The sequence below is a fragment of the Nestor notabilis genome, unplaced genomic scaffold (genome assembly GCF_000696875.1).
Source record: "Nestor notabilis isolate BGI_N333 unplaced genomic scaffold, ASM69687v1 scaffold12980, whole genome shotgun sequence".
NCBI classification, from domain to species: domain Eukaryota; kingdom Metazoa; phylum Chordata; class Aves; order Psittaciformes; family Psittacidae; genus Nestor; species Nestor notabilis.
Genome location: NW_009912564.1, coordinates 44089 through 71586, shown reverse-complemented (window position 1 = coordinate 71586; position 27498 = coordinate 44089). Strand labels below are relative to the sequence as shown.

At 44.6% G+C, this 27498-nt stretch overlaps 1 protein-coding gene across 1 annotated transcript in view; it reads right to left on the bottom strand.

Annotated features, from left to right (window-relative positions):
- Window positions 1-2495: 2495 nt before the first annotated feature.
- SMAD3 (SMAD family member 3) overlaps window positions 2496-27498 on the bottom strand; it is a 69073-nt gene continuing 44070 nt past the window's right edge. The window contains exons 2-9 of the mRNA XM_010020081.1: window positions 19916-20109; window positions 18919-19053; window positions 18148-18222; window positions 16745-16795; window positions 10336-10548; window positions 8996-9133; window positions 6186-6330; window positions 2496-2816 (exon numbers count right to left, since the gene is read on the bottom strand). Of these exons, the coding sequence (XP_010018383.1) occupies window positions 2693-2816; window positions 6186-6330; window positions 8996-9133; window positions 10336-10548; window positions 16745-16795; window positions 18148-18222; window positions 18919-19053; window positions 19916-20109 (1075 nt within the window). The 3' untranslated portion in view covers window positions 2496-2692. The remainder of the gene's footprint in view (window positions 2817-6185; window positions 6331-8995; window positions 9134-10335; window positions 10549-16744; window positions 16796-18147; window positions 18223-18918; window positions 19054-19915; window positions 20110-27498) is intronic.

Genomic DNA, 27498 nt, shown 5'->3' with positions numbered 1-27498 from the left:
CCATTTGAAGTCATTTAACTTGGGGGATGACGAGGTGAGATTAACCAAAGTCTTTATGCGCAACCCAAATCCCATTTTTCAAAAGGCAGCTATTAGTAACAGCAATTAATTATCCTTTATCAAGTAGAAGATATAAATCTGGTTCCTACCAGAAATACAGGCCCAAATCTTAGTTTGGCTTCATGCTATGGTCAGGGTTTATTCCAGCTTGTAGCTTCTGGGCCAGGCCAGGTTCCTGCACGCACCATCACCTGACACTGAAATTTAAGATGTCATTTCTGTTGCTAATGCACAAGGCTTCACAGGGTCCAGCTTCCTCCAGGATTATGTGGACAATGAAAACTGCTTGTTGGCTAAAATGAGCAAATATGACTTACAGACACTCAGGGAGGAAACCTGGGGCCATCTTACAGAGCAGATCTTTCCCCCTCTCAGTAGAACTCTTCTCAAAGTCACAAAAGCCAGGATAAATTTTGCTTGTGACTATGTTAGAAACCTGCGTCTGAAAGAATACGCCAAATCCATCCTCAGCAACAGACAGACCTACTGTTTAAGTGGCTAGAAAACACTATTTGATACAGGTGCTCCTATTGCACAGGTCCATGCAATCAGAGATTTAACTAAAATCAAACACGTTACAAAAGCTTGAAACAATGAAAGTCCTAGAGAACCTCCAGCGCTATGACACAAGCCATGTGGCACGGTGAGAGCTCCAGTCCAAATTCCACGAGAGGATATTCCTGGATGGTTCAGGAGCCCGTCCACCACTGTGTGTCTTCCTCGGAATTCCAATGTCATGTACAAAATGTCACTTGTTTCCAGGAGATACCTCTCTACAGCATCCCTTGGTGTGCCTGGTAGAACAAAGACCAGCAGAGAGCCTCGTGGATGGTCTGTTCCTGGGTCTGCTGCACATGGGGCGCTTCATGCCCTGTTTTGCTGACGCTCAGGTCCAAGTTGGGTTTCTGCAGACCAGGCAGTGGGGCTGGTATCAGAGTGGTCTCAAAGGAAAAGCCTCTACGGACAGGCAGGTACTTGGGAATTCCTGATGGGTGTCTGAAATGCTACTGCAGCTGGCACCCATGTGGGACTGCGGCGCTCTGGAGCTGCAAACCACAACCTGGCACTGCAGGAAAACTGCTGCTGAACTCGGTGGTGCTGCTTGAGTCTGCATCTGGGAGCACAACAGGACTAAAGCCTGAACACAAAGCCCATCCGGGTCTGTCCTTCCCAGAGCCAGATCTAGCTCCTATGTTTGCCTTTTGTATTTAAAACCAAAAACCACAAAACAGATTTCCATAGGAAACTGATTATCACTTTCTCCCTTCCCCCTTCTAATAGTTTGGCACAAATGCATATGATATTCAATGCAGATATAAAGAAACAGATAATTAGATAGCACTGACGAAGTTATGAGACTTATTTGGCAAATGTGAACCATAAAAACAAGTGCTGAGGGTTGTTTTTTTCCAGTTGTGGGAGTTGTTTGCCATGACAGTCGCTGCAGGGAAAAAAATATTAAACAATCTGGAGCATGTATGTTTACAATGAACATTTTATAATACAAGTAAATACACTCTCTCGCAATTTCTCCAGGCAAAAGCACATCTCAGAGCATCTGAATCAGCTGAAATACGTTTTAAACAGAGGGGATTTGTGTCTGAGATGTCCTGGTTCATGTGCAGTCACATGTGACAGCATGAGACTACCTATTCAACTGCGTATGCTGAAAGCAGCCGTGAGGGCCTGTTCACTCCCATCACTAGAGCAGACCTGGACACTGAAGTCATGAAGCCCTGAAGTCTCCAGAAGTGGCAGATCCCATCCAACAGACTGAGAAAACAGAATGCAGATTTTTGGTGGTTAATGCACCCCGACTGCAGGGTAATGAAGGCTTAACTTAGCCAGGCAGAGCTCTCCACGTGACGAATGTCTGTCTGTGAGCAGCTCAAGTCAAACATCTCTGCAGCACTATCAGAGGAGCCTTCAGTTTGTCCTTTTACTTCTTGTCAATCCAGTCTGAGACCATCAGGGTATCAGCTGCATCGCTCAGGCGTGGAACAAGACTCTGTCTCCTTGTTAGGAGTCCAGCGTTGGAAATTCATTCCTTTTTGGAGCATTATTGGGGGAATTAGTTCTTTTGTGTGCTTTAGCCGCTTCCTTTTCCCCCTTCCTGCTGCAGTCCCAGGGAGGACAGGCAGGGATTGGGTGGGTGGTGATGGGAATGCACAAGAAAGACTCATCCCGAAGTCCCACGGTATCTGGCTTTTCAGAGGCGCTGCACGACAGGAGCCTGGAGCTGTGTGAGGCAAATGGGAAGCTTCCTCTGACCCCTCGGCAGTTCCCGAGTGCTCACAGCAGCGTGGAGCGGGTGGCTGGAGGCAGAGCACTGCCTCCCCTCTGCTGAAACAAAGTCCAGTTCTTCATCATGACAAACTTCAGCCTCAAATTCTAACTGCAAAGGCCCAGAGTGCTGGAACCAAAGTGCTAATGGGTTCAGTGGAAGTGGCTTAAATGGGTATTTAGTTTATAGAAAACAAAACAAAACAAAGCAAACCCGCTTCCTTTTTAGCAGATTGTTTTCTCATCACTTCGATAACTGGGAATTAGTTTACTATGTGTTTTACCAAGGGTTAAGCCAATTCCATTTTCCAGTCTTTGCTCCCCCCACCCATCCCCAGGAGATGCTTCCTTAGGAGACGCTGGAACAGCGAATGCTCGGGGAGCCCATTTGTGTGAGGACCTTGTCCAGCCACTGCAAAGGACCGTTGAGATGCAGCTCAATCCAGCAGGGAGTACTGGTCACAGTCTGCCGCCTGCGAGAAAGAGGGGCAGTGGGGAGAGAAGAGGAAAAAGAGAACAAAACTTTACAAATGTGAAGAGGTTTTACAGCTACTGAAGCATTCTTTCCTGCTTAGACAATAGTCTTGCATGCGAGGCCAAAGGAATGTCTCTCTCCTCTGTAACACGCTTCTGGCCTTCACTGCCAACTGCTTTTAAAATCCCTACCTTTCCTCTTTACGTTTCTTACGATCCCAAAGGAGCAGCTCGCTCACAGCCTATTTACTACCCAGATCCCTGAAAACAAGCAGCATCGGACTCCCTGAATGGAATGGAACGTGTTTACCTAAGAAAAATTCTTCAGTGTTCTTTTACAGACCTCAGTTTGCCTCTCCTGATTAGACAACACCAAAGCATGTTACCAAGTAAGTTAAATGTCCCTGTCTATAAGCCAATTTTACCTTATCTGTATGTTCTGGTAGAACATAGAAGTGCCGAAGAGATCCCCGGGCAGCCTTTTGGACTCTCCCCTGCAGCCCCTGTGCAGTTGGAGCTGCTGCTGAGCAGCCTTTCTGCACAGCTCAGGAGCATGTGCTGGATGGTTGAACCCTACTCTACATGTGCTGTGTAGGGCCTCTCCAACAGACCTGTGCTTGCTCGGCTGCCTGGAAAGCAGCAGAAATGCTGCTGACTGTAAAAGGTTGCAAACTCTCTCAGAAAAGCAGAAATGTGGTAATAAAACATGTTTTAAAATCCCTCCAGAGCTGGTGGATGCGGCTGCAGAGCAGAGGGGGCTGTATTGCTGGGTCACTGCACACCCCCTGCCACAAAGCACCTTCCCCCTCTCCTGTCCCCCTCTCTGTTACTCTCCCTGAGGCCAGACCCCATGGAGTGTCTCCAGATGGTAGAGCAGGGAGGGATGTGGAGGAAGGGAAGGGAGGCCAAGGCACAGGGCACAGGGCTCTCCCTCCTCTGCCGAGGGATGGCCTAAGCCTTGTTCCAGGCACAGAGGCAGGGACAGCTGCTGTGGAGGAGGAAGATTACGAAGAGAGAGAACCAGCCTGGAAACAGCCTTGGTTGACACCCTCACTTCCCACAGAAGCTGTCCTTGGAATCTGCCTGTGGGAGGGAGAAGGCAAAGTCTGTGGGGCCCAGGGACAAACCGCTGCTGCAAAGGGGACCCTCTGCTCTGGGAGGCTGCCCTGGGCTCCCACCACCCCGCTGCCCCTTATCGGGCTCCGGGCACAGCTCTACAGGGCTTTGACCCGTCCTGCTGATGAATCCACACTTCTCTTCCTTTGAACTGAGGATGGAAGCAGACCCCTGATGCACCCCAGCCATTCCCGCTCAGGCCATGCCCAGGAGTGGGTGTACGACAGGGCCTGGCCTATGCAGCCACTTCATGTGGTGAAGTCTTCTACATTAAAGGGTGTCTCAAGGCAAGAGGACTGCAGGACAGGGAGTGGAGCACCTCTCACTCTGTCAGCAAAGCACACAAGCCTCCCAGGTCCAAGGAAAACCTAGTCTCCCTTAACTTAGCACAAAGCATTCCCCTTTGCTGCCTGAAACCAGTGTGAGCCATCCAACAACCCTTCTGGCAACACCATACAGAGACCCACTCCCCATGGGGCTGCTGCACTTCTGCCCTCTGCAAATGTATCAGGGCAACTTCACTCAGCCTTCCCACCAAGATGACCAACCTATTGACTCCAGCCTTCCCAAAAGGCAACCCTCAAAGCTCCCCATCCACACCTTCAGCCTGTGGGCTCTCACTGCACAAAGGAGAAAGTCTGTATCATGGGCTGCTTGTGCAATTGGCTTCCCCCCCTTCCCTCCACCAAATCCCTGGCACACCAGAGCACTAAACACCCCACCAGTTAGACTGCTCCAACGGCCAAAGAGCTGAACCAGAAATCACTGGAACAGCACTCTGGATGCCGCTCATGCAGTACCATTCTCATGCATGAATCAGTTCAACAAACAAACGTGCTCTGACAAAGGCAATTAGATGTAGTATTTTGTGGCAAGGAAATGAAGGAGCAAGAGAGCAGCTTCGGCGCAGTCAGTGCAAGCATAGGGTTTCACTGACTCCAATGCTCTAATGAGATAGTTGACTTTCCGTAAGTCATGCTCATCTGGGTTTCATTAGGAGCGTGGCTGTGAGCCAGGGCTGAATGCTCTGGCCCGGGTGCAGGACAATTTCAAAACAAAATGGACTCCAAACATCTGGAGAAATGAAGAAAGTGGGAGAGTAACGTGCAGGGCGCAGGCTCCAGCTGATACTACGGCAGCCGCGCAAGGGGAGCACGGGCAGACAGCCCTGCGGCTCGGGGAGGCAGGGGCTGCCCCGGATCTTCAAGGAAGGCCACAGATTTAAAGGGTACACACTCGAGTCAGTATTTCAAAATCACATTTGGCTTAAATCTTTGCCAGCTCTCGTAAAACAACATTAATTTTCCAACGAATTTCATCTCTCTTGCTTGTAATATTAAACGCTGATTTCAGTCCCATTGCTACCCAGGGACACTGGCTGGCTGAGGAGCGACAGCAACACCAGCCACGGAGCTCTCATCCCTTGCACCATGTCCCCCGTCCCCTGTGTCGTCAGAATAACCACCAGACCCTGCACCACATCCCCTTTTTTAGCTTCAATATTCACTGTAAAAATTGTAACCCTGTTTATCCCACTGCCTCCGGTCACATTGAAGCAATTGCCCTACGACAAGCACTAAGGAAAGGATGAGGAATTTTAACTATAATTGTGCAGCAAGTCTTAACAGTTCTTCCATATATATATTTTCAAACCAATCTGCTTTTACTTTAACTCTGTTAGTTTCTGATAAAGGAAGCATCAAACCCAACCCATGTCTATTAGGAAGCACTCAACACTGATCCTGCCTGATAACAGCGTAGTTGTAAGACACTCAAACTATCAAATATAAATCTAATTTAAAGAAAAACCAAAGTAATAGTTCCTACACAGGTCATCTGGATTTATCTGCTGTGCTTCAGGTAAAGCTCTTGGTTCATAGAACACTGTGCCCAAATACATGTGGTCTTCTCTGGTGTATAGTATGATTCTCTACTACGCGGGTGGTTGCCCAGAGAAGCTGTGGCTGCCCCATCCCTGGCAGTGTTCAAGGCCAGGCTGGACACAGGGGCTTGAAGCAACCTGCTCTAGTGGAAGGTGTCCCTGCCCGGGGCAGGGGTTGGAGTTGGAGGAGCTTTGAGGTCCCTTCAACACAAACCATTCCATGATGCTATGATTTGCACTACTGAAGAGACGCTGTGCTAATTCCCCTCTACTTAAAAGCTGAGTAAAGTAGCTTTGTAGGACACTGTCCTAAGCTGTGGAACACAGGGGTGCAGTGGCAAGCACTAGAGTTTCATTTGTAGGGTCTCACCTATATTCTGCTCCCCATCCCTTGACAAAGCTCATCCGAATCGTGCACATCCTGGTCAGCTGGTACACAGCTTCGAAGCCCTGATTCACAGACTGAGCCAAGAGAGCGGCAAATTCCTGGTTGTTAAAAATCTTCAAGTTACATCCTGTGAGAAAACAACATGACAGGAACAAGGCATTAGCTTAACTAGATTAAGAAAGCCATCTCTAAGGATGGAAAGAAACTGTGCTGCTCTCCCATATCCTCAGAACACGTGATACTGTACACAGACTGTTTAAACACAGCATTTCAGAAACAGGAATCAAGGTTGCCACATTTCCACCGCTCATATGCTGAAAAGGAAGAAAACCATGTTAGACAGAGAATGATGAATGCTAGAGCCCACACAGCAGATTGAGATCTATGAGACCAGACTTAGGATCTGCATATGGAACCTTCCTCTATCTCCTTTACAATCATTTCCCTCACACTGTAATTTAGAAGCCTAACTAGGACCATAACACTTCAGAAGAGCAATTGCTAAAGGGCCTGAAAAGAAAGGAATGCACAGGCTAAACCCAAGAACTCACTGCTGCTGGATTTACATGTGGGCCATCAGCAGAAGTAATGGAGAAGTTCTGAAGTGGAACTGCTCTGGCAAGCCAGAAATCCAGGGTTATAAAGGCTGACAGCAGCGCTGCTTCTGCTGTAATCCTCTCCTAAATTCAGCCAGTGCCTAAGGAACAACTTCTAAAATTTGACTTTTCCCCCCAGTGTTTAGACTCAGCTAAAAGACTGAGAACAACTTATCCAACAGCCTTCCAGCACCTAATGGGGCTGACAACAAAGCTGGAGAGGGATTCTTTACAAGGACAAGGGGCAATGGCTTTAACCTGCCAGAGGGGAGATTGAGATGAGCTCTTGGGCAGAAGCTCTTCCCTGTGAGGGTGCTGAGGCGCTGGCACAGGGTGCCCAGAGAAGCTGTGGCTGCCCCATCCCTGGCAGTGTTCAAGGCCAGGTTGGACACAGGGGCTTGGAGCAACCTGCTCTAGTGGAAGGTGTCCCTGCCCGTGGCAGGGGTTGGAGCTGGAGGAGCTTTAAGGTCCCTTCCAACACAAACCAGCCTGTGATTTTATGATCCAACAGTTCTGAGGTGATAAAGTATTGAAATATAACAACATCCCTCAGTTTAAATACATAAATAAATACACAACTCTTAAAAAAAAGCATTGCTGCTCTTGCTTTCTCTCAGTTAACCATAAACAAGTTAAACTCGGAGACTTGGCGCACAAATAATGCTCATTTGGGATCACATATGGGCCAAGTCTGAAAAACAACCATTTGGACTGTGATGAATTGTAGTTTGCTAAAATCACTTCTAAGCCTACTCTCCTGGGCTGGACTCATACTGTCATCTGTTTTGGGTCGAACTGCATATAGCAAAGTGTAACCACATGCAACAGCTCAGCAGCTGCAGAACCAACCAGCCATTTCTGAGACCATAAAAAAGCACAGCCCAAGAGCCACGTATCTTGCAGAGGGTTTGAAGGGATGCTGTGTCAGGCATACTGGACACCAAGGTGGGGAAATAAGAAGGGTGAGAGCACTGGGGCTTGACTGGGCAGAGCTATTGCAAAGAAACCATAAAACTTGATCAGGATCTGCTTGCCAAGCTCTTCAGACTCCAGGACAGGCTGGGAACAGGTTCCTCCAGGACTGTGCCTAGGAGGAGTGGGTACAACTCCATCCTGTCAACAAGGGAATGAAGAAACTGCTTCAAACCGAGCAGAGATTTGAAAATGAGTCTGAGAAGGTGGCCAAAGGCTGTGGCAAAAGGAGGGAGAGCTGGAGTCCAAAACATGTGCCTTAGATGAATCTGCAGCGGAAATGTGGGTTGTTTATGTCTTCAGATGTTGACTCCAGCCGGGTGGACTCTTGTGATGTGGCTGGAGAATTAAGTCATGTTTGCAACACTGGCAGCTGCTTCCTAAGTATCTGAGAAAGGAAACCCATTAAGATGGGCCAGAGCCTGGAGTGTGTGGATCTCTTCTCAAAAGAAAGACAATCTTTATTCAAATATTTCTAAGCAAAAATGGTTAGTTTTTAAATAGACACATACTTTCAACTGTAAAAAAATCAGCTTCTGTAAGCCCAGCTAAATTCCATTTCAAATGGCATCCTCTCATACTAACTCTTTTGCTTGTATCTAACAAAAGAAGTATTTTCTTCCTAGAGAGATGCAATAAATTCTCTTGTAATCTTCCAGCACACTTTCGACAGACGTTTGCAAGGTGCCTGCAAATGAGATTTCCCTAGAATGAATGTAAATTCAGAAAGGATGGGGGAGGTTTTACTACAGAACAGTAAAAAGTATCAATTTAAATTTATTATGGGTGAATCTAAATGAAGAAAAAAATTTTACATTGTAGACTTTTACTTTAAGGTACAAACCAAATTACAAGCATGGCTATCACAATTATAACACAGTACTGGGCTGATAAAACACTGCATGGAACAAGTGGCAGATTCTGCTTAGTTCAGCTTAAATCCTGGAGTACTGTTTCTTCCTACCTGTAAAATGTAGTGCAAACACTTAATGGAGCAGATGCAGTAGCTTCTTTTATCAGTACCTTCATTCTTTATGCTACAAGAAAATGCCCTGCTTGAGTTGTCAAGTTGCTTATAAACAGGGTAAAAGTTTCTGATTATTGCCAAGAACCAAGGTCAGCAAAACCATGCCCACCTTCACCAAGAGCTGGCTTTCCACAGCAAGTCCTCATCTGCAAAGGGGGAGGCCCGTGTAGGATCACAGACCAGGCATCCTTCCTTACCTGGTGGAATCTTGCAAACTGTAGCTGGGTGCCAGCCGTAGCGTTGGTTGCAGTTGGGAGACTGGACAAAAATGGCACTGTCGCTAAGGCACTCGGCAAACACCTCTCCACCAATGTAGTAGAGTCTTACTCCTCTTCCTAGGAAACACACAGCACAGCTCTGGTTTAGCTTAGAACAATTATCTGCAAGAAGAGCTGGTAGAGACGTAGACACCTCTGCATGAGGCAGCTCTCAAAGCACAGCTGAACTCCCATTAGGGAGCAATAAATCTGCTCTGTGAGCGGGTTGAGCTGAGGAAGGCAGGAGGACCAATTTATAAAGTCAGAATTGTACCCTCTGGCCCCACTGTCAATCACAGCCAGCCTGCATGCGTTTACCACCTCACAGACTGCTTACTCCAAACAGAGATGTCTCTGATATTTTCCAGATGAACATTCTATCAGTTAACATATGGTTTTCAGCCTTTTCTGAAAGTCATCGCAGCTGGATACAACTGTTTGCTTATTTAGTTAGTGATTTGGAATTAAATTATACAACGTTTTCAAACCATTGCCTCTTGCTTGAGATGACATTGTATACAAGGACAAACGTACATTTCCCATAGGAGTTTGCACAAATTATTAAAATCTCAGTTAATAAAGAAACAAATTTCACCAAGACATCTTTGTTGCTCAAATAAACACTTGCTGTCATCTTATATTCCTATTTGAATATCTTGCTTCCATTCTTCCATAAAGCATACGGAGCCTGCTGAATTTAAAGACTAAGTTCTGAATCTTGGTGAGTTTTTGAGGGCTTGGGGGTTTTTTGGTGCTAGAAGTCATGTTAGAAACAAGGAAAGATCCTCCTCTACGAAGTTTACTGCTCAGGAAAGGGTGTAAAGGGGAGCAAGAATAGGACAAAAAGGTTCATTTTTGATAGAAGTCAGCAGAAAACACAGCAAAGCATAAGCAATTTTTGCCTTTTATTAAAAGTGTGTAAGTTTGGGATATTCTATTTAGTGCAAGTTCAACTGAAAACAAAATTGAATGTTACCTTGAAGTACAAGCAAGAAAAGTGGAAACTGAGATGAGAATCAAGGAACTAAGTTTCCATTTATAAAAGAAACAGTCAGAAACTAAAATAGTGAAGGGGGGGGGGGGAGGAATTCACAAGATCACCACTAACATCCATCCAAAGACGGAAGAGTGCATGTGAAAGTTTAATCTCTGTCTCTGTTACATGCAGTGTTCTAAAACCGAGCAAGCTGTGTGCCAGTCAGCTAAATAAAAAGCTTTACATGCAGGTCTCCACCTTCCATCTTGAAAGACACCCGCTAACCCAAGGAAACAGCAATTACCAATGTGTCGTCTCGTGAGCTCCACTGCTGCGTTTCTGTTCACGTTGGACAGTAAACCAAGGCAGAAACGTTCCGAGTTAGATGGGTCAGTGAAACCATCCACGGTCATAGAGGGCTGAGAGGCGTGGAAAGTCTCTCCCACTCGCTGGTTGAGTTCATAGTAGGATATCGAGCACCAGAACGCCGGCTCGCAGTAGGTAACAGGCTGCAGATCTGCACAAAAGAAGCTGCAAAATGAATCACAGGCCCTCGGGAAGGGAAGGGGGAGGATGAAAAAAACGACTGTTTTAGAATATTGTTCTGCCTCATTCCTTGGGCTTACTTTAATCACCAAACTTTAATTACTTGACAGATTTTAATGGACCGCAGCTAGAAAGTTACATCACCCTGGAGCTTTTGGCACATGGAACAAATGCAGTCGAAGATATTAGTCACTTAGCAAGTGAGGTGTCACTTAATTATCTTCATACTTGGAGAGAATGTAAAAATACAGTTAACTTTACTACAAAATGTGGGATCACTTTTAGACAGCCAGTACCAACGAGTGAAAAGAAAGAAACAGAAAACCTTAGACAGCGCAGACCACAAACCTGCTTTCACCAACACAGGTCTCCAGAACCCTCTTGCTCTGCACTTAAACTAAGCAGCAAGTCCAACTTTCATTCTTACTGACTCTGTGATCTCCCTGGCACTGGTGAAACCAGTAGAGTTGTCTGAAACATGCACTAAATTGTATGTTATATGGGCATTAAAGCGATTTAAAAATTAGATGCTTTCTTCCAGTGCACTTGATCTCAAATTATCAACAGAAAATGCATTTCCTCACTGGACGATGGCACATCTCTTTTGTTGGGCTCACGGTCTGACTCCGCCTGTGGACTCAAGTTCATGAGCAGACTGAGGCTGAGGCAGTCTCAGGAAGTCAATACTTCATCCACAAGAAAGGTGGGACATTCAAATGGCATCGAATGATTTAACTGCTCCCACTGAAGCCAATGTGGTTTCAGCAGAGGAAGGCTCAAGTCAAATTTCTTGGAAATACTGCACTAGATGATGCCCAGTCCTGCTGCAAGCCAAGAATCTGCTGAGCAGAGGAAGCAGAGAGCAGACTGAGCTGATAAGTGCTCCATTCCCCTCATTCAGAGCAAGAAATAAAAGCAAGAGAATTCCCTCCAGTCCTCCCCCAGCTTATCGCTTCATCTCCATTCGAATGGTGCTTAAAAGCAGAAGAGAACAGCTTCCCATCTGGCCAGAGAGTTAACATCAAGCAGCAAACCCCAGGTTTTTCCATAGGCTTTCCCATCTGTTGCTCCTGCAAGGCTCAGGCGAATCTGGGGCTTAAGAGATCAGCTACAAAAAAATCAAAGACAGGTTTTTACTACCCCAGCCTCCTCTCACCCTGAGGAGAGTGTCTCAACAGAGGTTTGAGAGTCATTTCTCATCTGGTACCTGCTGTTACTCCTTTAGAAGCAGGCTGAAGCAGCCAAAAGCCATGTTGGTTTCCTCTCTGTACTGTGGTGTATCAGTTCCCAAAGTAGCTAATAACCAGAAAAACCCTTTGGTTTCTGCTTTGTTAGAAGCTTTGCTGGCAGCAAATAAGGAACTGAATAAAAGTGCATTCTGGGGAACTCTGTAATCCTTAGCAGAGCTTCAAAGTCTGTGAATTTTGAAGCCTATACCCATTCCCCACATCTTTCACAATCTCTTCCCTAATTATATCATTGAAAAGAAAAATGCTCTATCACAAGCAAAGCCCCGTGTTCCTGCTCTCCTCCACACATTACGCCCACAAAAGAAACAACATATCTTCCTCTTACGGAAAAGGACATCATGCTCAAAGTGAAAGCTAACAGAAGGCAGCTCAATACAACAGGGGTCTCTACAGCAATTTAAGAGATCTGGTGAGCAGATTGCCCCATTTTAAACATCTTTATAGCTTAAAGGAGGTCCCTCTCCTGATACACACAAATGATACTGAACATGGGGCTTGGAGCAACCTGCTCTAGTGGAAGGTGTCCCTGACCGTGGCAGGGGGTTGGAACTGGATGAGATCTAAGGTCCCTTCCAACACAAACCAGGATTCTGTAAGTTTAGTGGCTCTGCCTTCGTCTCTTGTATGACATATATAGTTTTCCCACTGGAAATGGCCACATCAGGAATATTTCTCCAATACCAGCCTCATTTCATCCATTAGCAGGTGGGGCCCACAGCAGGATTTGATTAGAGGTCCAGCAAATACCAGCACTAACCTGAGCCTCTTAACGTGTGTCCACCCAGGTAAGAAAACAGCTTGTGTTCCACACGACCGTGCCCTTATTCCACAGCAAGTGCCTTTCTCACTGTAAGGCTGCTCAGCTCCAGTAAAATCAAATCGACTCTTTTAAATCCTTAAGTTACGTCCTCGGATTGGTACTATTTAAGTTATAAAACCACTGAGGCCTTTATTGCTCTCTATGGTTTCGTGGTCCTGCCCTTCAGAAACCACCTCCGCTTGCTTGCCCCTCAAGGGAACTGTGGATTCCCCACTGAAGGATGTACAGAAATGTTATTTCCAGCTTATTTGCGACTTGAGGAAAGACACAAACCGACAAACCCTATTTTGAAGAAAACCTGGTCTCTAAAAAAATGCAACCAAGCTTTTAGTGGTGCTGCTTTCTGCTGTGATTTGTGGGCTTAGGCTTCAGCTTAAGCTGTCAGGGGATGGGCATGTTTCCTCTTGTGTAAGAGCTGTGCTGAATATTCATGTTCAATTTATGGATTTAGTGTTTGGGGTAAAGCAAGAGAATGTAGCTCTGCTAAAGCCAAAGAATCCTGAGGGGGTATACAATCAAATAAAACATGATGCATTAAACCCAAGCAAACCCTGTCTGAATGACCTCCATACAATTTCAAGCTTGGTTCAACTACAGCTTTGCTTTCCCAAGTGTCCACTGAGTACTGGGATGCTACCCATATTGCATCTTCCCTACAAGACAAAAGTACTAGCTATTCATAGAAACACAGAACAGTTTGGGTTGGAAGGGACCTTCAAAGGTCATCTCATTCAGCTGTGGAGGAAAAAAAGTCTACTGGCTTCAGCGTGTGCTCGAAGCAGAAGAGTGGTTGTTCTCTTAATTTAAGCCTGTGCTTCTGATACACATCAGAAGTTACTCATCTGTAATATCCAACTGGATTAGTTGCAGGCACATTAATTCTAACTCCCCCAGGAACAAAAGATGAATAGGTGTGCATGCTCCCTTCCCCTCTGTACACTTTGAGAAGGGCTGTCTGTTCTCTGCTTTGGGAAATGGTGTTTCAACACAGAGAGGAACAGAGGCTTATGTTCCTGATAGATTTGACCGTAGGGGATGTGCTTATTTCACTTACAGCTTTTGCGTCAAGTCTTTTGCGGAGCAAACACTGACAATGGATTTCCTGCACACCAAGGGACTGCCTCGCTCCAAAATAACAATGTGCATGCAACCACAGGCCTGGCCCTTGGCCAGTGTCAACTCCCTGACTTCATCCCAAATGTCCATATAATGCTGGCAACTCTCATTTTGGTTGTTTTCTGTATCTTCTCCAGTTTGTATTTCAGTGATACAGAAGAGATCGCTGGATATCTGTAACTTCCATTTAAAGCTTATGTTTGACAACTGAGAATTTGATAGCATGAGCTGAAAGGAGTCAAAAAATAAATCCCAATATGTTACCTTGCAACACTTTTGTGCCCGTGAATGGAAAGATGAAACTCCCTGAGTTCCTTCAATCCCCTACTACAGTCTTACAGCTTTATGCTGAAATACATACCCTGCACCTCAAACAAACCTTGCTTCCATTGTCTTACTTGGTTTGGCCCCAGTTCATTGCCTCTGTAATGCTCTGGAATATGGCCATGGGATTTAAGTCCAAAGTTCAGCTTACACTAAGTAAACTGTCTTAAAAGCTTCAAGTAGTTCTGGTCAAATAAATGGACATCAATGCTGTGATGTTATTTTCTTTACAGCAATACTGCACTGCTGCTGGGAGCTTGCTGCTCATTACCCTCATTGCACACCATTGTGTTGTTTAAATTTCTATTCCATTTTCTTAACAAATACAGAGAGAAAGCCTGATCAAACTTCTGCAGATCAAAGTACAGCCCGAGACACTTAAGCATTCTGCTTATCCACAGAATCCTATAGCGCAGCAAGCGCAGGAGCACTGCAGGCCATTATCATCCAGCTCCAAACCCTGCCACGGGAAGGGACACCTTCCACTAGAGCAGGTTGCTCCAAGCCCGGCCAGGGATGGGCCAGCCACAGCTCCTCTGGGCACCCTGTGCCAGCGCCTCAGCCCCCTCCCAGGGAAGAGCTTCTGCCCCAGAGCTCATCTCAGTCTCCCCTCTGGCAGGTTCAAGCCATTCCCCTTGGCCTGTCCCTACAGGCCCTTGTCCAAAGCCCCTCTCCAGGTTTCCTGGAGCCTTTTAGGCACTGGAGCTGCTCTAAGGTCTCCCCTTCAGGAGCCTTCTCTTCTCCAGCTGCCCCAGCCCAGCTCTCTCAGCCTGGCTCCAGAGCAGAGCTGCTCCAGCCCTCGCAGCAGTTCCATGGCCTCCTCTGGACTCACTCCAACAGCTCCACGTCCCTCTTGTGTTGTGGGCCCCAAGAGCTGAATGCAGCGCTCCAGTGGGGATCTCACAAGAGGAGAGGGGGAAATGATGACAGTTTCGTCATTTGACAGCTTTAAGAGTTGCTCAGCTACATGCCTCTTCATTTATTATTTTGTAGCAAAATCTGACAATAAAATCTTTAAAAGAGACAAAAGTTCTTCATTGGTGGAAGCTCTTGCCTAAAAGCAATAAATATTTGCTTTGCAAAACTTAAAGGTATATTTTAATGTTGGAAAGCTCAAATGCTTTTCTGATGTCTGCTCCTTAGACTACAAAGAGATTCTTTGTGGTTAACCAGCTTCACCTGCTCCTACTTAGGTTTTGTCACCAGACAGCACATTAGACATCCGACAGGTCCATCCACTGAGCAGCAAGTGTTAATAACTAGTGTCCTTGTTAGAAGATACACGTTGGGGCCTCTTTCCTAGAAACTCCTTTCCTCCTTATGTAAGGCAGACGCCACAATCAACTTGCCAGGTTGGTTTTGTGGCGTATGATGGGCTTTTTATTTTGAGGTTGAAAAGAAATTGCTAGAAATTCTCCTCAATTCCTAAGCAGCACATTGGAGCATAACGGATTCAACCAAAAAGAAAAAAGGAAATAAAAAAAAAGCCAGCCACGTATTCTCTTTTTAGGCTTTAATGGCTAAAAGCAAATAAAAATTTAGTGGCACTGTGGCAATATATCTCACGCTTTAAAAGGAAAGAAAAAGAGAGCAAAAAAAGAAGAGGAGAAAAGAAATCCCCTCTTCAACAGCCCCAAGATATCCACAAGTCAGCCAATGACTGACAAATTTTGGAGCAGTGTCAAAGTACTCCGTGCCAGGATTAAAAGCATATGTAAACTTTATGGCATGGTTATTCAAGAGTAATCTCAAGTGGCCTCTGTCTGCTGGCTTAATGAACATTTAGAGAACTGATCCTGCAGCTAGCCAGAACTGTGAGTGCTTTTTATGACAGACCGTTGAGAGCAATTGCAAATAGGGTAAGAGCTCAAACTGATGAAGATCAGACGTTTTATGTCTGTAGGTATGAAAATAAAGGGCAGAGCCATTTGAGACAGAAGCAGAGGCTCACAGATAACCACAAAACCTCTAATAGTACCGCAAAGGTAAAGGCCCTGTTCCAGGCTCATTTGAGCATAAGACCCCACAAACACCTCTAATGCTCAAAGAAGGCTGTCCATGACATCTCTGCTTTTCCATACGCCAGAATTCCTACCTTCTCTCCATTTATTTGGACTCTCCAATCACACACAACCCACCTCCACTTCGTTCTGCTCAGCTCATGCTCCATTTCATACTATAACAACTTACACACCTGGGCCAGTTCTTCCAGTGGTTTAGGGCACTGGGACACTAGGGCTCTGAGCTGCTTTATCCCTATGCGGTGGAGGGATGCCCCTAAGGTAGACTTACTCTGGGGTCTGACATAATCCCAGCACTCATAGTTTCACTGGGAGAACACAAAACCACCAGCAAAACAGATGGACATATTCCTTGCAAACTCACGTAGTCAAATAAGTGTATTTTTGCTGTAATCCTTCACTCATTCTGTTATTTGTCTGCCAGCATTTCTTGGGTTTTTCTTTAACTCTCTCACGTAAGTTCAGATTTCTGTATTTCATCTAGAGTTACTGTGAATCACTGTTATCACGGTAAAGAGGATTAGTGGAAAGGAACATCAACAATGCTCACAACCTTAGCAAAAGTGCACATAATCATCATTAAAATGTCACTACCTTGACCGTAATTACACACCGTTCTCAAGATCACATGCTTACCCAGATTATTGTGTGCTGGAGACATGGGGTTTGGTGATAAGTTTGGAGAACCTGAAAATCAAGACATTGTAATTATTAGTACAGCATCTGCACAAGGGAAAACACTTACAGCAAATCTTCAGCTCTGCCTGGGCTTGTAGGAGGGATAACCCACTTCTTACTTCAGACTCATTTTGTGACACCAGCAGCTCCTGTGATGTTGATTACTTGAGCTTCTAAATGCTGTTACTTATATCAGCTTGCTACATCTGCAATACTGCTAAGCATCTTCATAATGCATTCTCTTAAGCTTAATTTTCATTAATTTTCAAAACTGAGCAGGCAGTTGTCTGTTTTACTTGCAGTGATCAAAGCTCCAGGTTCCATCATGACAGCTACAGTTAGCTGGGCATTTAACAGCATGATCTTACATTACTAGGCACAAACATACTCATAACCATCAAAAATTCATATCAATAAATCTTACTGGTTATGAGAGAATGGAGTATTGGACCGAGCTACACAGCTGTGACCAAACAACTGTCAGAATTTTTTTCTAAATCATTTCAGTTTGGTCCACAAATTGCGTGCGTATTTCAGGTATCTGCACTTGGATGTCCAGAGCAGATTCCACAGTCTCTGGATGCCACATGGATGCACAGAGGTGGTACAGCCCATTTTGCTTCTCCTCTCACACTGAGTATTGCTGGTTTCTTTGAAATTTGTTTTTCTATAAAGAGGGAAGTTCATGACATCTCAAGAAAGAGATACAGCATTCGAACTTGAACTGGGTATTTATAGCATCTCCCAGGCCAATCCTATTCCAGTCCACTTTCCAAAAAGCCATACATACATTCCACATGTCAACCACATTACCAATAATTGTATGCACTAAAATGGATTGTGCCAATAGGCTTATGTTTGATGTAGAAAAACAAACCCACACTGCCTTCCTCCATCTGTGTAAGTGTGGTGAAAGACTGCAAATCATTCATGCCTCTTTTAGAATCCCACGTATGCTCTACGGATGAAGACATGCACAGAAACCAAGATATTTGTGTGCAGTATTTGCATTAATTAGGTTCTGCACGTCTGTCTCTCTGTAAGTGCCATGTATTTGCATAACCCTCTTGTAAAGCATCAGCGTTTCTAACCAAGGGTGTGGTTTTGCTTTTCAAGCATAAGTTGTAAGAATTCAGGGTCCGATTCAGTGGGTCTTTTGGGTAGTGACACCACCCAAATCAAGAAGATGTTTTCAACAGTTATTCCCATGTGCTTTACATGAGATGTCAGGCTAAATTTGCACTCCTATAGGGATAAAATACCTCAAACCACCATCTGATCTTCAGTGCCCCAAAGAAAAACTTTGTAAGTGTCTATGATGTGACATAGGAAGCTGCAGCAAATGGCAAAAGATGACTTACCTGCATCCATGCTGGGGTTCATCTGGTGGTCACTTGTTTCTCCATCCTCACTCAAATAGCCTGGAGGAGGTGTCTCTAGAAGCACAAAATGATCATACTATTATTGCAACTGGATGCAAAGTCTGGATTTCGGACATCAAAAACATTGACTTTACTATTCACAAGCAGCTAAATTTCTTTTTTAGTATGTTTCCTCCTCAAGCTGCTGAAAGGAGGAGCTGGCACGACCAGGATGACAGTCGTAACGTATTTGTGAATAACAGAGGAGGGGGAAACAAAAAAATCCGGATTTTCAATCCCATCAAACTTTAAGCCATGCAGAGAGTTTTCTGTCCACATATTTTCCCTCTCCTGGTGTGCAGCTGCATAGCTTCTCCATGCAAATAAGGTGTAAATTGCTTGTAAAAGAGATACATAAATAGAAGAGCTCAATTCCACCAGAAATTTAGTTTTACTCAAACTAAAATGGCTGAATTTCATTCAAATCTAACCATGCAGAGGGAACATTCAGCTTTAGATTCTACAATCAATTGAGTATGTGCTAGTGAAGAGGTGAGTTTAAAGAAAAGAAAACAAAACTAAACTATAAACAGCACTGCTGTGTCTACATTTACAGCTTTCATCTATTTCTGTATAGGTTCCCACTCCTTAGCTTCATAGTAACGATGGAAAGAAAGACTTTCCAATCATCCAGCTTGGCATATACAGACACGATTCACTGTGCAATACAACCCTTTTCCCTCTGCTCGCTGTATGGAAGATATATGGTACCTGGAATGTAGTTGCTCTGTGGCTCAATACCTGCTGGGAAGTTAGTGTTCTCTGGAATAGAATGGCTATAATCGTCTAACGGCGGGAACTCCGCTGGGATCTCTGTGTGCCGAGGCACCAGCACTGGAGGTAACACTGCACAAATGGAAAGGAAAACAACAGAACAGCTTTAAAATAAAGTGACTGAAACCCTAGAAAATGAAGAGAAACCAGTTTGGAGTAACACCCTTAAATACATGCAGCACCTAAGTCGCTAATTAAGGGACACAATTTGATAGTTGCTTCTGAAATAGCAGCAGTTAAAGATGCTATTCTTAACATACCTCAGCTGGGGACAGGATACGTGCTTATCTGAGCACACCTAGTCTGTCTGCCCCTCGTAAGGCAAAGAAACTGGTCTTCTTGAAAACCCATTTAGGAGAAGTTATACCACATGATTCCAAAGGAATAAATTTCACATAAAATGAAACAGCAAGGTGGGATTAGCATAAACATCCAGACTGGTTCTGCAGATTTGTACCAGCATGCAGCAGAAGTATCTGCAGTTCCAGATGAAAGTCTCTCTCAGAGGCAGGAGACTTCAGAACAGGAAATTCAGTTGTGCTGGGAGCTATTCTTAGATCCACTTCAACTTAATACTAAGTTTATCCTTAATTTAATACCAGCACTTAGGGATACGTACAGCACTGTCACAGCTCATACTTGTATCTACTATGTGTGTGAGCTGTTTGTGTGCACACAATGAATGCCACATCAGGAACCTGGCAACAGGGCAACCTGCTCAACTTGGATTTTATCGATTTGAAATGGTATTTTTCCCCTGAGTGCAGATTCATAAATTATTCTGCTGCATACAGTAAGAGATTAGCATCAATAATAAATACACTTTGGTTTTAAAACCCTACACCTGCTGCTTTATTCAATTTTGAAATGCACTTATAAATCCCTTATGCTGGTAATGAGAAGCTGAGGTATCTGCATTCGGGGCCAGCAGTACCTGGGGTTTCCACTCTTTGGTAATGGTAAGGATTCACACAGACTTCATCCTTCTTCATGTTAAAGGCATACTCGCACATCTCCATGGCCCGCAGCTCATGGTGGCTATGAAGGTCTGGCCATCTCCACAGCCGGCAGTAGATCACATGGGGAAGACCCTTCCGATGGGACACTTGGAGCCGGCCATCTAACGATCTGCAGCCAGAACATACAGATGACAGTGATTTAGATAGGTACACAAGGGCAGTACTGACCACATGCCATCAAACACTACACAGGGCAACCTAGGGTGAAGACTGGAGGCTTCATCAGGAGGCTCAAAGCAAAGGCTGCCCATCCTGACACTATCCCAAAAGGTGCTGGTCACCAAAACCTGCTGAGACAGTGCTGCAAGGAGGCATTCCAATCCAGTCTTCTGGCCAAGGAGATATCTCTGAAAACTAAAATATCTGTTATATGAAACAGCCCTGCTCAGGATTTATTAGTTTTCTGAAAAGAGGTTAATTTGGAGGCAGAGACAAGAGCCATAGCAAGTAAGAACACATCCATTTAGTGGCACTTCTTAAACATCCATGTGTGTCCTAAGGAACAGGTCATCTGCATCACTATCAGCAATTTATGCTGTACATATAAAGGTACATCTTAACATATGTGCTAAGAAAACTGGACTCTTAAGATACAGAGACATGAATTTCCATTGTGACAAATTCATCCAAAATTCATATAAATATCTTTTCTTCAGTGTTCCCAACCATTACAAACAAGCAAATCGTCCAGTTTCGTTTTCAGAATTGCAGCTTGAAAGCAAAGAAACAGATTTTCAGCCTTGCTTACTTTTGGTTTTACATCCAGCCTGTGCCTCCTCCAACTCACTTTTCACCTAATCCCATCCTCAGAACAGTCTGTTCCTAGCAAACCTTCCTGGGAAGGTTCAAGTGCTCTCCAGCAGAGGAAAGAGCTGGAGCAGGGTCTCCTCCATCGTGGATGAGGGGTCCACTCCCTGAGCTGCTAACCAGGAACAGCCCCCAGGCACTTTGTTTGAAGTCTAAGCCTTCATTTCCCTTGCTTTTCTTAATGACTGAAATGGAACACTTCAGGGGCTTGGTGAAATGAAATATTCCTATTCTTTAATTTGTCAAGGAAAGAAAAAAAGGAGAAAATTGAAATTTTGCTCGGAATTCTTTCCCTTGGTTCTTTGTGTTGGCAGCCAATCCAGAAAAACAGACCAAACCCAAACCAAAGCACACAATTACTCCAGCAGCGGTTGTGCTAGTCTTGGCTGCCCTAAGAGAGTTTTCCCAAAAGCTTCCCTGGCAGAGGTTGGTAACATGCACACCTCTTGCAAACACTGCTACAACAACGAGGAAGGCAGAACACAACCAACTCAATCTGTCACTGACAAGCGCTTGATTTTGGGGAGTGGGAAAACATGCTCCACTTCAACGTTATGTATGAAGGATGTAAGTAGTTTTTGTGATCACTGAGGGACTTGCTGGTAAAGGTTACAAAACATCTAAAACCTGCAAGTATATTACAGCCCTGGAAAATGCACAATGCTCAGTTATTTATAGCATGTATTTATAGTATGTATTTCTTCATACTGTGCCTGTTATTTATGGGTCACACTCTCCCTTCAGACTGCTCTGTGATGGGGTGACCAACCAGCTTAGCATCTGGCACATTCTCCAAGTGCATTCTTAAGCCAAGCTCCTCTGAGGACAGGAAAGCAGAAATCAGTTTTCCCACGTGGAAGACTCACAAGGAGGGTGCTGATGTCTAGAATTGATCTTCTATGGAAGGTGGGAATTGTGGTGGGTCCAAGACTTGATTTATGTGACCCCAGAACGTGTCAGTTTGGAAAAACTTTAAAAATTCATCTCCCAAAAGTGTGAAACTGTTCACTATATTTAGCAAAAAGAGAGTAGGCTGAAACAAGGAACAAAGCAGGACCGCTTTTCTGTTTCGCTTTCAAACATCTCTGCCCACTTGGAAGGATATCTTGTATCTAAGTGAGGGTAAAGGCGAAAAAAGAAGACTCAGATTATTCCAAGTGTCCCACAGGAGATCCAACTGTGACAAGTGTTCTTACTGTTCCCAGTCACCATCAGCAGACAAGACATTACAGCAGCACAGACAGATCTGAGCTGAGGTTAGCAGCTGAGATGGAGGACTAACACAAAGTGTCCATGACGTCTGGGTTACTTGAAAGGGTGGGTCTCTCCCTCTATTTCCAGGGTGGAAGAGACTCTTTACACCTCCAACAAACTTCTCAGTCAGCTGGAGGGCAAAGTGCATTCCCTCCCACCACCCCAGGGTTCTTGCTAAAGCTATGAAGTCTTCACAAAAGATGAGCCAGTCCATCCATGTGCCTGATGCCCTCTCTGGATGAAGTGCTCAACACCCAGGTTAACACAGCCCCTCTACCAACAAAGTTCTTGCAGGAGAGCATGGAGAGACACCAAGTCACTGTTGTCTGAGCAGGCCTCAAATCCTGAACAGCTTCAGTGGTTACCTAAACCAAAACCAGCCTAAAAGCAGAACTGACTCTCAACTGCTAGTATCACAGCTACTCATTTTTGTTAGCAGAGACTACACACTGTGGAAAACGTGTTGTGCTTGCTATCTACCACTGCTCCTGGCATGAATGCTGTCTGTACAGAAGAGACTGACTGCTCTACAGTCTTATCTAAAACAGACTTCTTAAAATGACATAGCCAGATGTTTTATTTTCAGATATATTAACCTCCCATTCTCCCCTCTGCCCCCAATAAGAAGATATGGGAAAAGAAATCATATTTCCCCAAAGCACTGGGGACTAATTACATTTTTATGATTGTGAAATCTCTCCTCAGGCTCTCTGTTAAGGGACTTGGGACAAAACAACATTGTCTGCTTGTTCTTGGGACCAACGTGGCTAAGTAACAGGGCAGCTTTATTCCTTTCTGCTGTCCTGCCTCAACCCTCAAGGAGTATTTTGACCAAAGCAACAAACAACAGGTATGGCTGAGATGGGACACAAGATTAGATGAGCAAAGACTGTGCTCTACTACAGGCAGCTCTTTGTGTAGATACAGCACTCCAAGTACCACAGTTGCCACATCTTAGCTGACTGAATGATTGTTTGTAGATGCAAACACTTGACTGAGCATAAGAACTGTCTTGAGCACCCAGACACCTCACTTATACAGGATCTAGGCTGCAGTCATTGGCTCCTGTCTCCTCAGCATCATACTACAAGCTGGTTCAGGTCTTGAACTTGGCAGAAGACTACGCACTCTTCCATGGGTTAACAGGCTGCAACATTTCCTGGAGGAACCCAATGAAAGCCAAAAGCTGTGTGAGATGAGTTAGTAGGTACTTCTGTTAGCATGCACCGCAGCTGGGGATGCATTTGACTGGCTCACACCTCCGGAGTCCACAGCCCTCGGGGATGACCCAAGCAGGTGTGTCTCACATCCATGTGCAGAATGATCTGATAGTAAATTCCATAGCACACACAGCTTCTACTCTTTCTTGGTCCTGTTCTGAAGCACAGTCTGATCTGGAATGCTGAGGCAGTCCCCAAACCACCTGAAAGCTCAGCACATCCATTAAAATCAGCAGAATCTAAGTACCAAAGATTCCACTGGGTTACTGAACCGTTCCTCCCTCTTTCCTTTCTTCTAATCAGCCTGTGTTGAGCACATCTCCCTGTACAACTGACTTGCTACATCCGTTATTCCATGCTACCTAACAGGATTTAAAAAATACGATGTTGCTTTGGCCAAAAATTCTGTATTGGACGATTGTCTCCAAAAGCAGCACCACTTATTTTGGTGGGACACATATCTTCAAAGTGTCTCTATACTGCATGGTGGGATTAAATAGCCGAAGTAGTAAAGAGCTCTTTTCCCAGTGTCAATGTTTAGAGTGAGCGGGTGATGCACACTCTGGCTGCCAGAGGGTGATCTAGTGCATCTTTTGTAACTAGCACATATCCTGAACTTGCAAGATAAGAACAAGAAAATATTGTTGATCCCCAAGCTTGATTTACTGGGGGAAATGTGATGAGCTGGAGTTATCACCTCCTGTGAGTGTGAGAGAGTGTGGGCTATGAGAGCCTGTGAGATAAAGTAAAACCAAAGCCAGAACACAGCAAGATTGCTGAGCTGATACCAGATAGCAGTGGTGTATAGCAAAGAAATTAATTCAACAATGATTCAGAAATACAAAGTCCTAATGTGACAAGACAAAGAAGAAGGAGAGAGGAAGAAGGTCGTGGTGCAGTGATGTCAAGGATCAGTCCACTGAGAGGAACAGCAGAGACCACGACACCCTGGCCAACAGACGGGCTGGGTGGCTGTGCTGGGTCAGGAGAGCAGACTAATGCCTCCCAGTGTGTTTCTCCCAGCCCATGCTGCAGGGGTTAGTAACAAAGATAATGACTATACACCCATACCCTGCATGTGGGATACAGCTCAGAAGACTTGGTGCTTGGTGAAAGATGCCCAAGGAGAAGTCAGCCAAAGGCTTGAGGCTTACAGTATGGCACAAACATGATCAAGAGGTATCCAGTGGAGAGGTTACTCCACACCTAGGGCAGTTATAACCATAGATTAAAAAGTACTAAATGAAGAAAGAGAGACCAAGACCCCAGGAATGCAGTCAGGTAATTCACTTGCTTGCACAACAGCATAAGGCATGGCCAGGACACCACTGCAGTATCTACAAGAAACAAACAAAAATCCCCTCAGGCTGAACACCTTTGGGATTGATCCATCCTTATATGTTGTTACAAGCCATTTACTAGCAAAGTTTAACACATGAAACTGCTACTCCAAACTGTCCAGACTGCTGCTGCTCAAAGACCAAAGGGCAGCTGTGACTCTTAATAGCAAAAACAGAGAGGGGAGGAAAAGGAATGATAGAAACGTTTTTAAACAATCCTCTGTAACAGTCTGCAACAGAGTGAGGAGTAAATAGGAGAACATTACATTGCGTAACAGGGATTTGATTTCCAGGCCTGATAGTGGGCTTTTTCGTTGGTTGTTTGGGGGTTTTGTGGTTCTGGGGTTTGTTTTGTGTTGGGTTTTTTTTAACATGATTTAATTTGTAAGACCCTGAATTGGGAAGGAAAAAAGAAACCACCTACCCCACGCTTTGAAAGATGTACTTGTTATTTATGTTTTCCTCTTTGAGCATTTTGCAGCTATCTTTCCTCTAGATGCATAACGCAAGTCTCCCTTGCACCCATTCTCCTTCTTTAAAAGTAAAGTTGAAATCAGTGGGATGCAAAAGTGCAGGTTAAGGAAAGTGATACAAGCAGTAAGTTATTCCAGGTATTTCTGTCAAGGCTGGCGATCTTCAGATTTACTCTATCAGAGATCCATTCCCTCCCCTTACCATCCAGACTCATACACTCCTGTTTGCAAAGCCCAGTAGTTTTATATCACTGCCATTAATCTTCTGAGAGAGCAAAATGCCTGAAAGCTCAAGTATCCAGTAACACCAGCATGCGCAAAAAGTAAGGAAAAGAGAAAAACTACCAGGAAATAAAAGTGTAAGTTATGCATTTCCAAGGATTTCCTACTAAAAACCATGAGCAGAAGCTGATTTTCAAACCCACGACAGTAAGTTGCCAGTATGCTCTAAAATGCACTAAGAACTATGGCCTCGGGCTGTGATTTTCTCTTAAACACAAAACATAGTTAGTAGTTCCTTACTGGCCCTGCATCTGGTCTACACCAGGAAAATAAGCATTTATTCTTGTACGAGAATCTGGCTTTTGTGTGCAGAGCACTGCAGTATCCACAGGGCTTCACCCAAAAGTTGGATAAAATCTCAACTTTCCCTGAATACTGGCCAAATGAACAACACTGAGTAAAAAAAAAAAAAATGACCCACACTGCACATTTGTGATTCAAAAGCTGATCCTTTGCCATCTCTTTCCCCTCAATTTGCTCAGCATCACTACATTTTCCAATTGCTGGTGCAGTTTTAACAGTACTGTCATTCAAGTTCTGGAAATAGAAGGAACTGCGTCAAACGGAGGTTTGCAATGCACATTATCACACTGCTGTAGAGGAAACTAATAATTAATACTTCTCCTTAGTACTTTACATTTATAGATTAAAAGAATTAACGAACATCTCATTTGCAACACGTCTCTATGGAGAGAATAAGTTCTTGCTACCCCCAGAGCAATGAAGTTGAAAGATTCTTCCAAAGCAAAAAGAAAGTTTGTGTCAGAGGCAACACCAGGAATAAGGAGTTCATCAATGCTATCAAAGATCACCACTATTTTCTGCTGGTAACTCATCTGGAGTGCTTACTCTTCCCACTGAAGTCTTCCTTTGGATACAGAAGAAAACCACATGTTCTCTACATTGGGAGATAGTAGCAGACTTCAGATGCTTCCGACCTTCACAGCGTGTTGCTCACGGGCAAAGGTTCTGACACCCTCAGGGCACCCGTGCGTACTTACAGGTCAGCCCAGCATCACAGCCAGTGGGGAGCACAGCTCCACGCATCTGCTGGCCATGAAGTCTTGAACAGAGACTGCCAGAACCTACAGCCTCCAGTATCACGTAGATTTTAAAGGTAAAGAGCAATTCCCATTTCTTCTGATGCTGCATAATTCTTCTGCTCAAGTCTCATTTGTGCTGGGTTTGAAAAGTAGCTGACAATACAGAAATTACCAATATATCTTGTGTGGGCTCCTAAGTGCCTATTTACATCTCTCAGTCTCTACTAAGACTTTGCAGACTTCCCCTTCCCCCACTTGAAAGCTGAAGAAATACAGCACGGAGAGTTGATGTCAGGATCAGATTATGACAGCATGAGTCATTTATTAAGATTCCAGTAATGCTAAGCTCTTTAGCAGGTGCCTTGAGACCATATTTTTCAGAGTCTAATTTCAGATTCAGACATAAGTATGTTTTATTGGTTTACCATAAACTGTCTGTCCACTGTTGCTGCTCTAAAGCCGCCTTCTGCTTGTCCTGTATTCCACAGCAATCTTCCCTGAGCTATGTCCACTTCAGCTCCCTGCTGACATGCAAATAACAGCTTAGTTGAACTTAGATTTCTTTAAAGCTACAGACAGATCTTGCTCTGTCATGTAGTATCATGATCTAACTCTTTATTCCTCTGTACTTTTTACTAATCTCTGTTATTTACACTACTTCTGCTTGTGCCACAGCTACAGGATATTGCCACTGGCTATCAAACCCAGCTCCCTTTTCTCTATTTATAGCCATTTCGTAATTACATGCCCCTACATCTTTTATCTCCTCCTTTTTCTGATAGCCAGTAGCACAGAAGATGGGTACTTCAGAGGCCCAACCATGCATGCCTCACCCTCCTACCCCAGAAAGGACATAGTATGTCCCAATGCTTAATTAAGGCTTAATCATAAACCCAGTTCTAAACTTCCTAATGTACATCCCCACATTTCTGCCATCTACACTTGCCCACCTGCACGTGGACCCACAAGGTGCATGGTGGTCCTCAGAAAGGGTCCACTCTTCCATAACTAACCTTTTAAAGGACAGCAGCAAATTCCCCAAGGCACAACCTGAGGACACACCATTTCTAACAACAGCA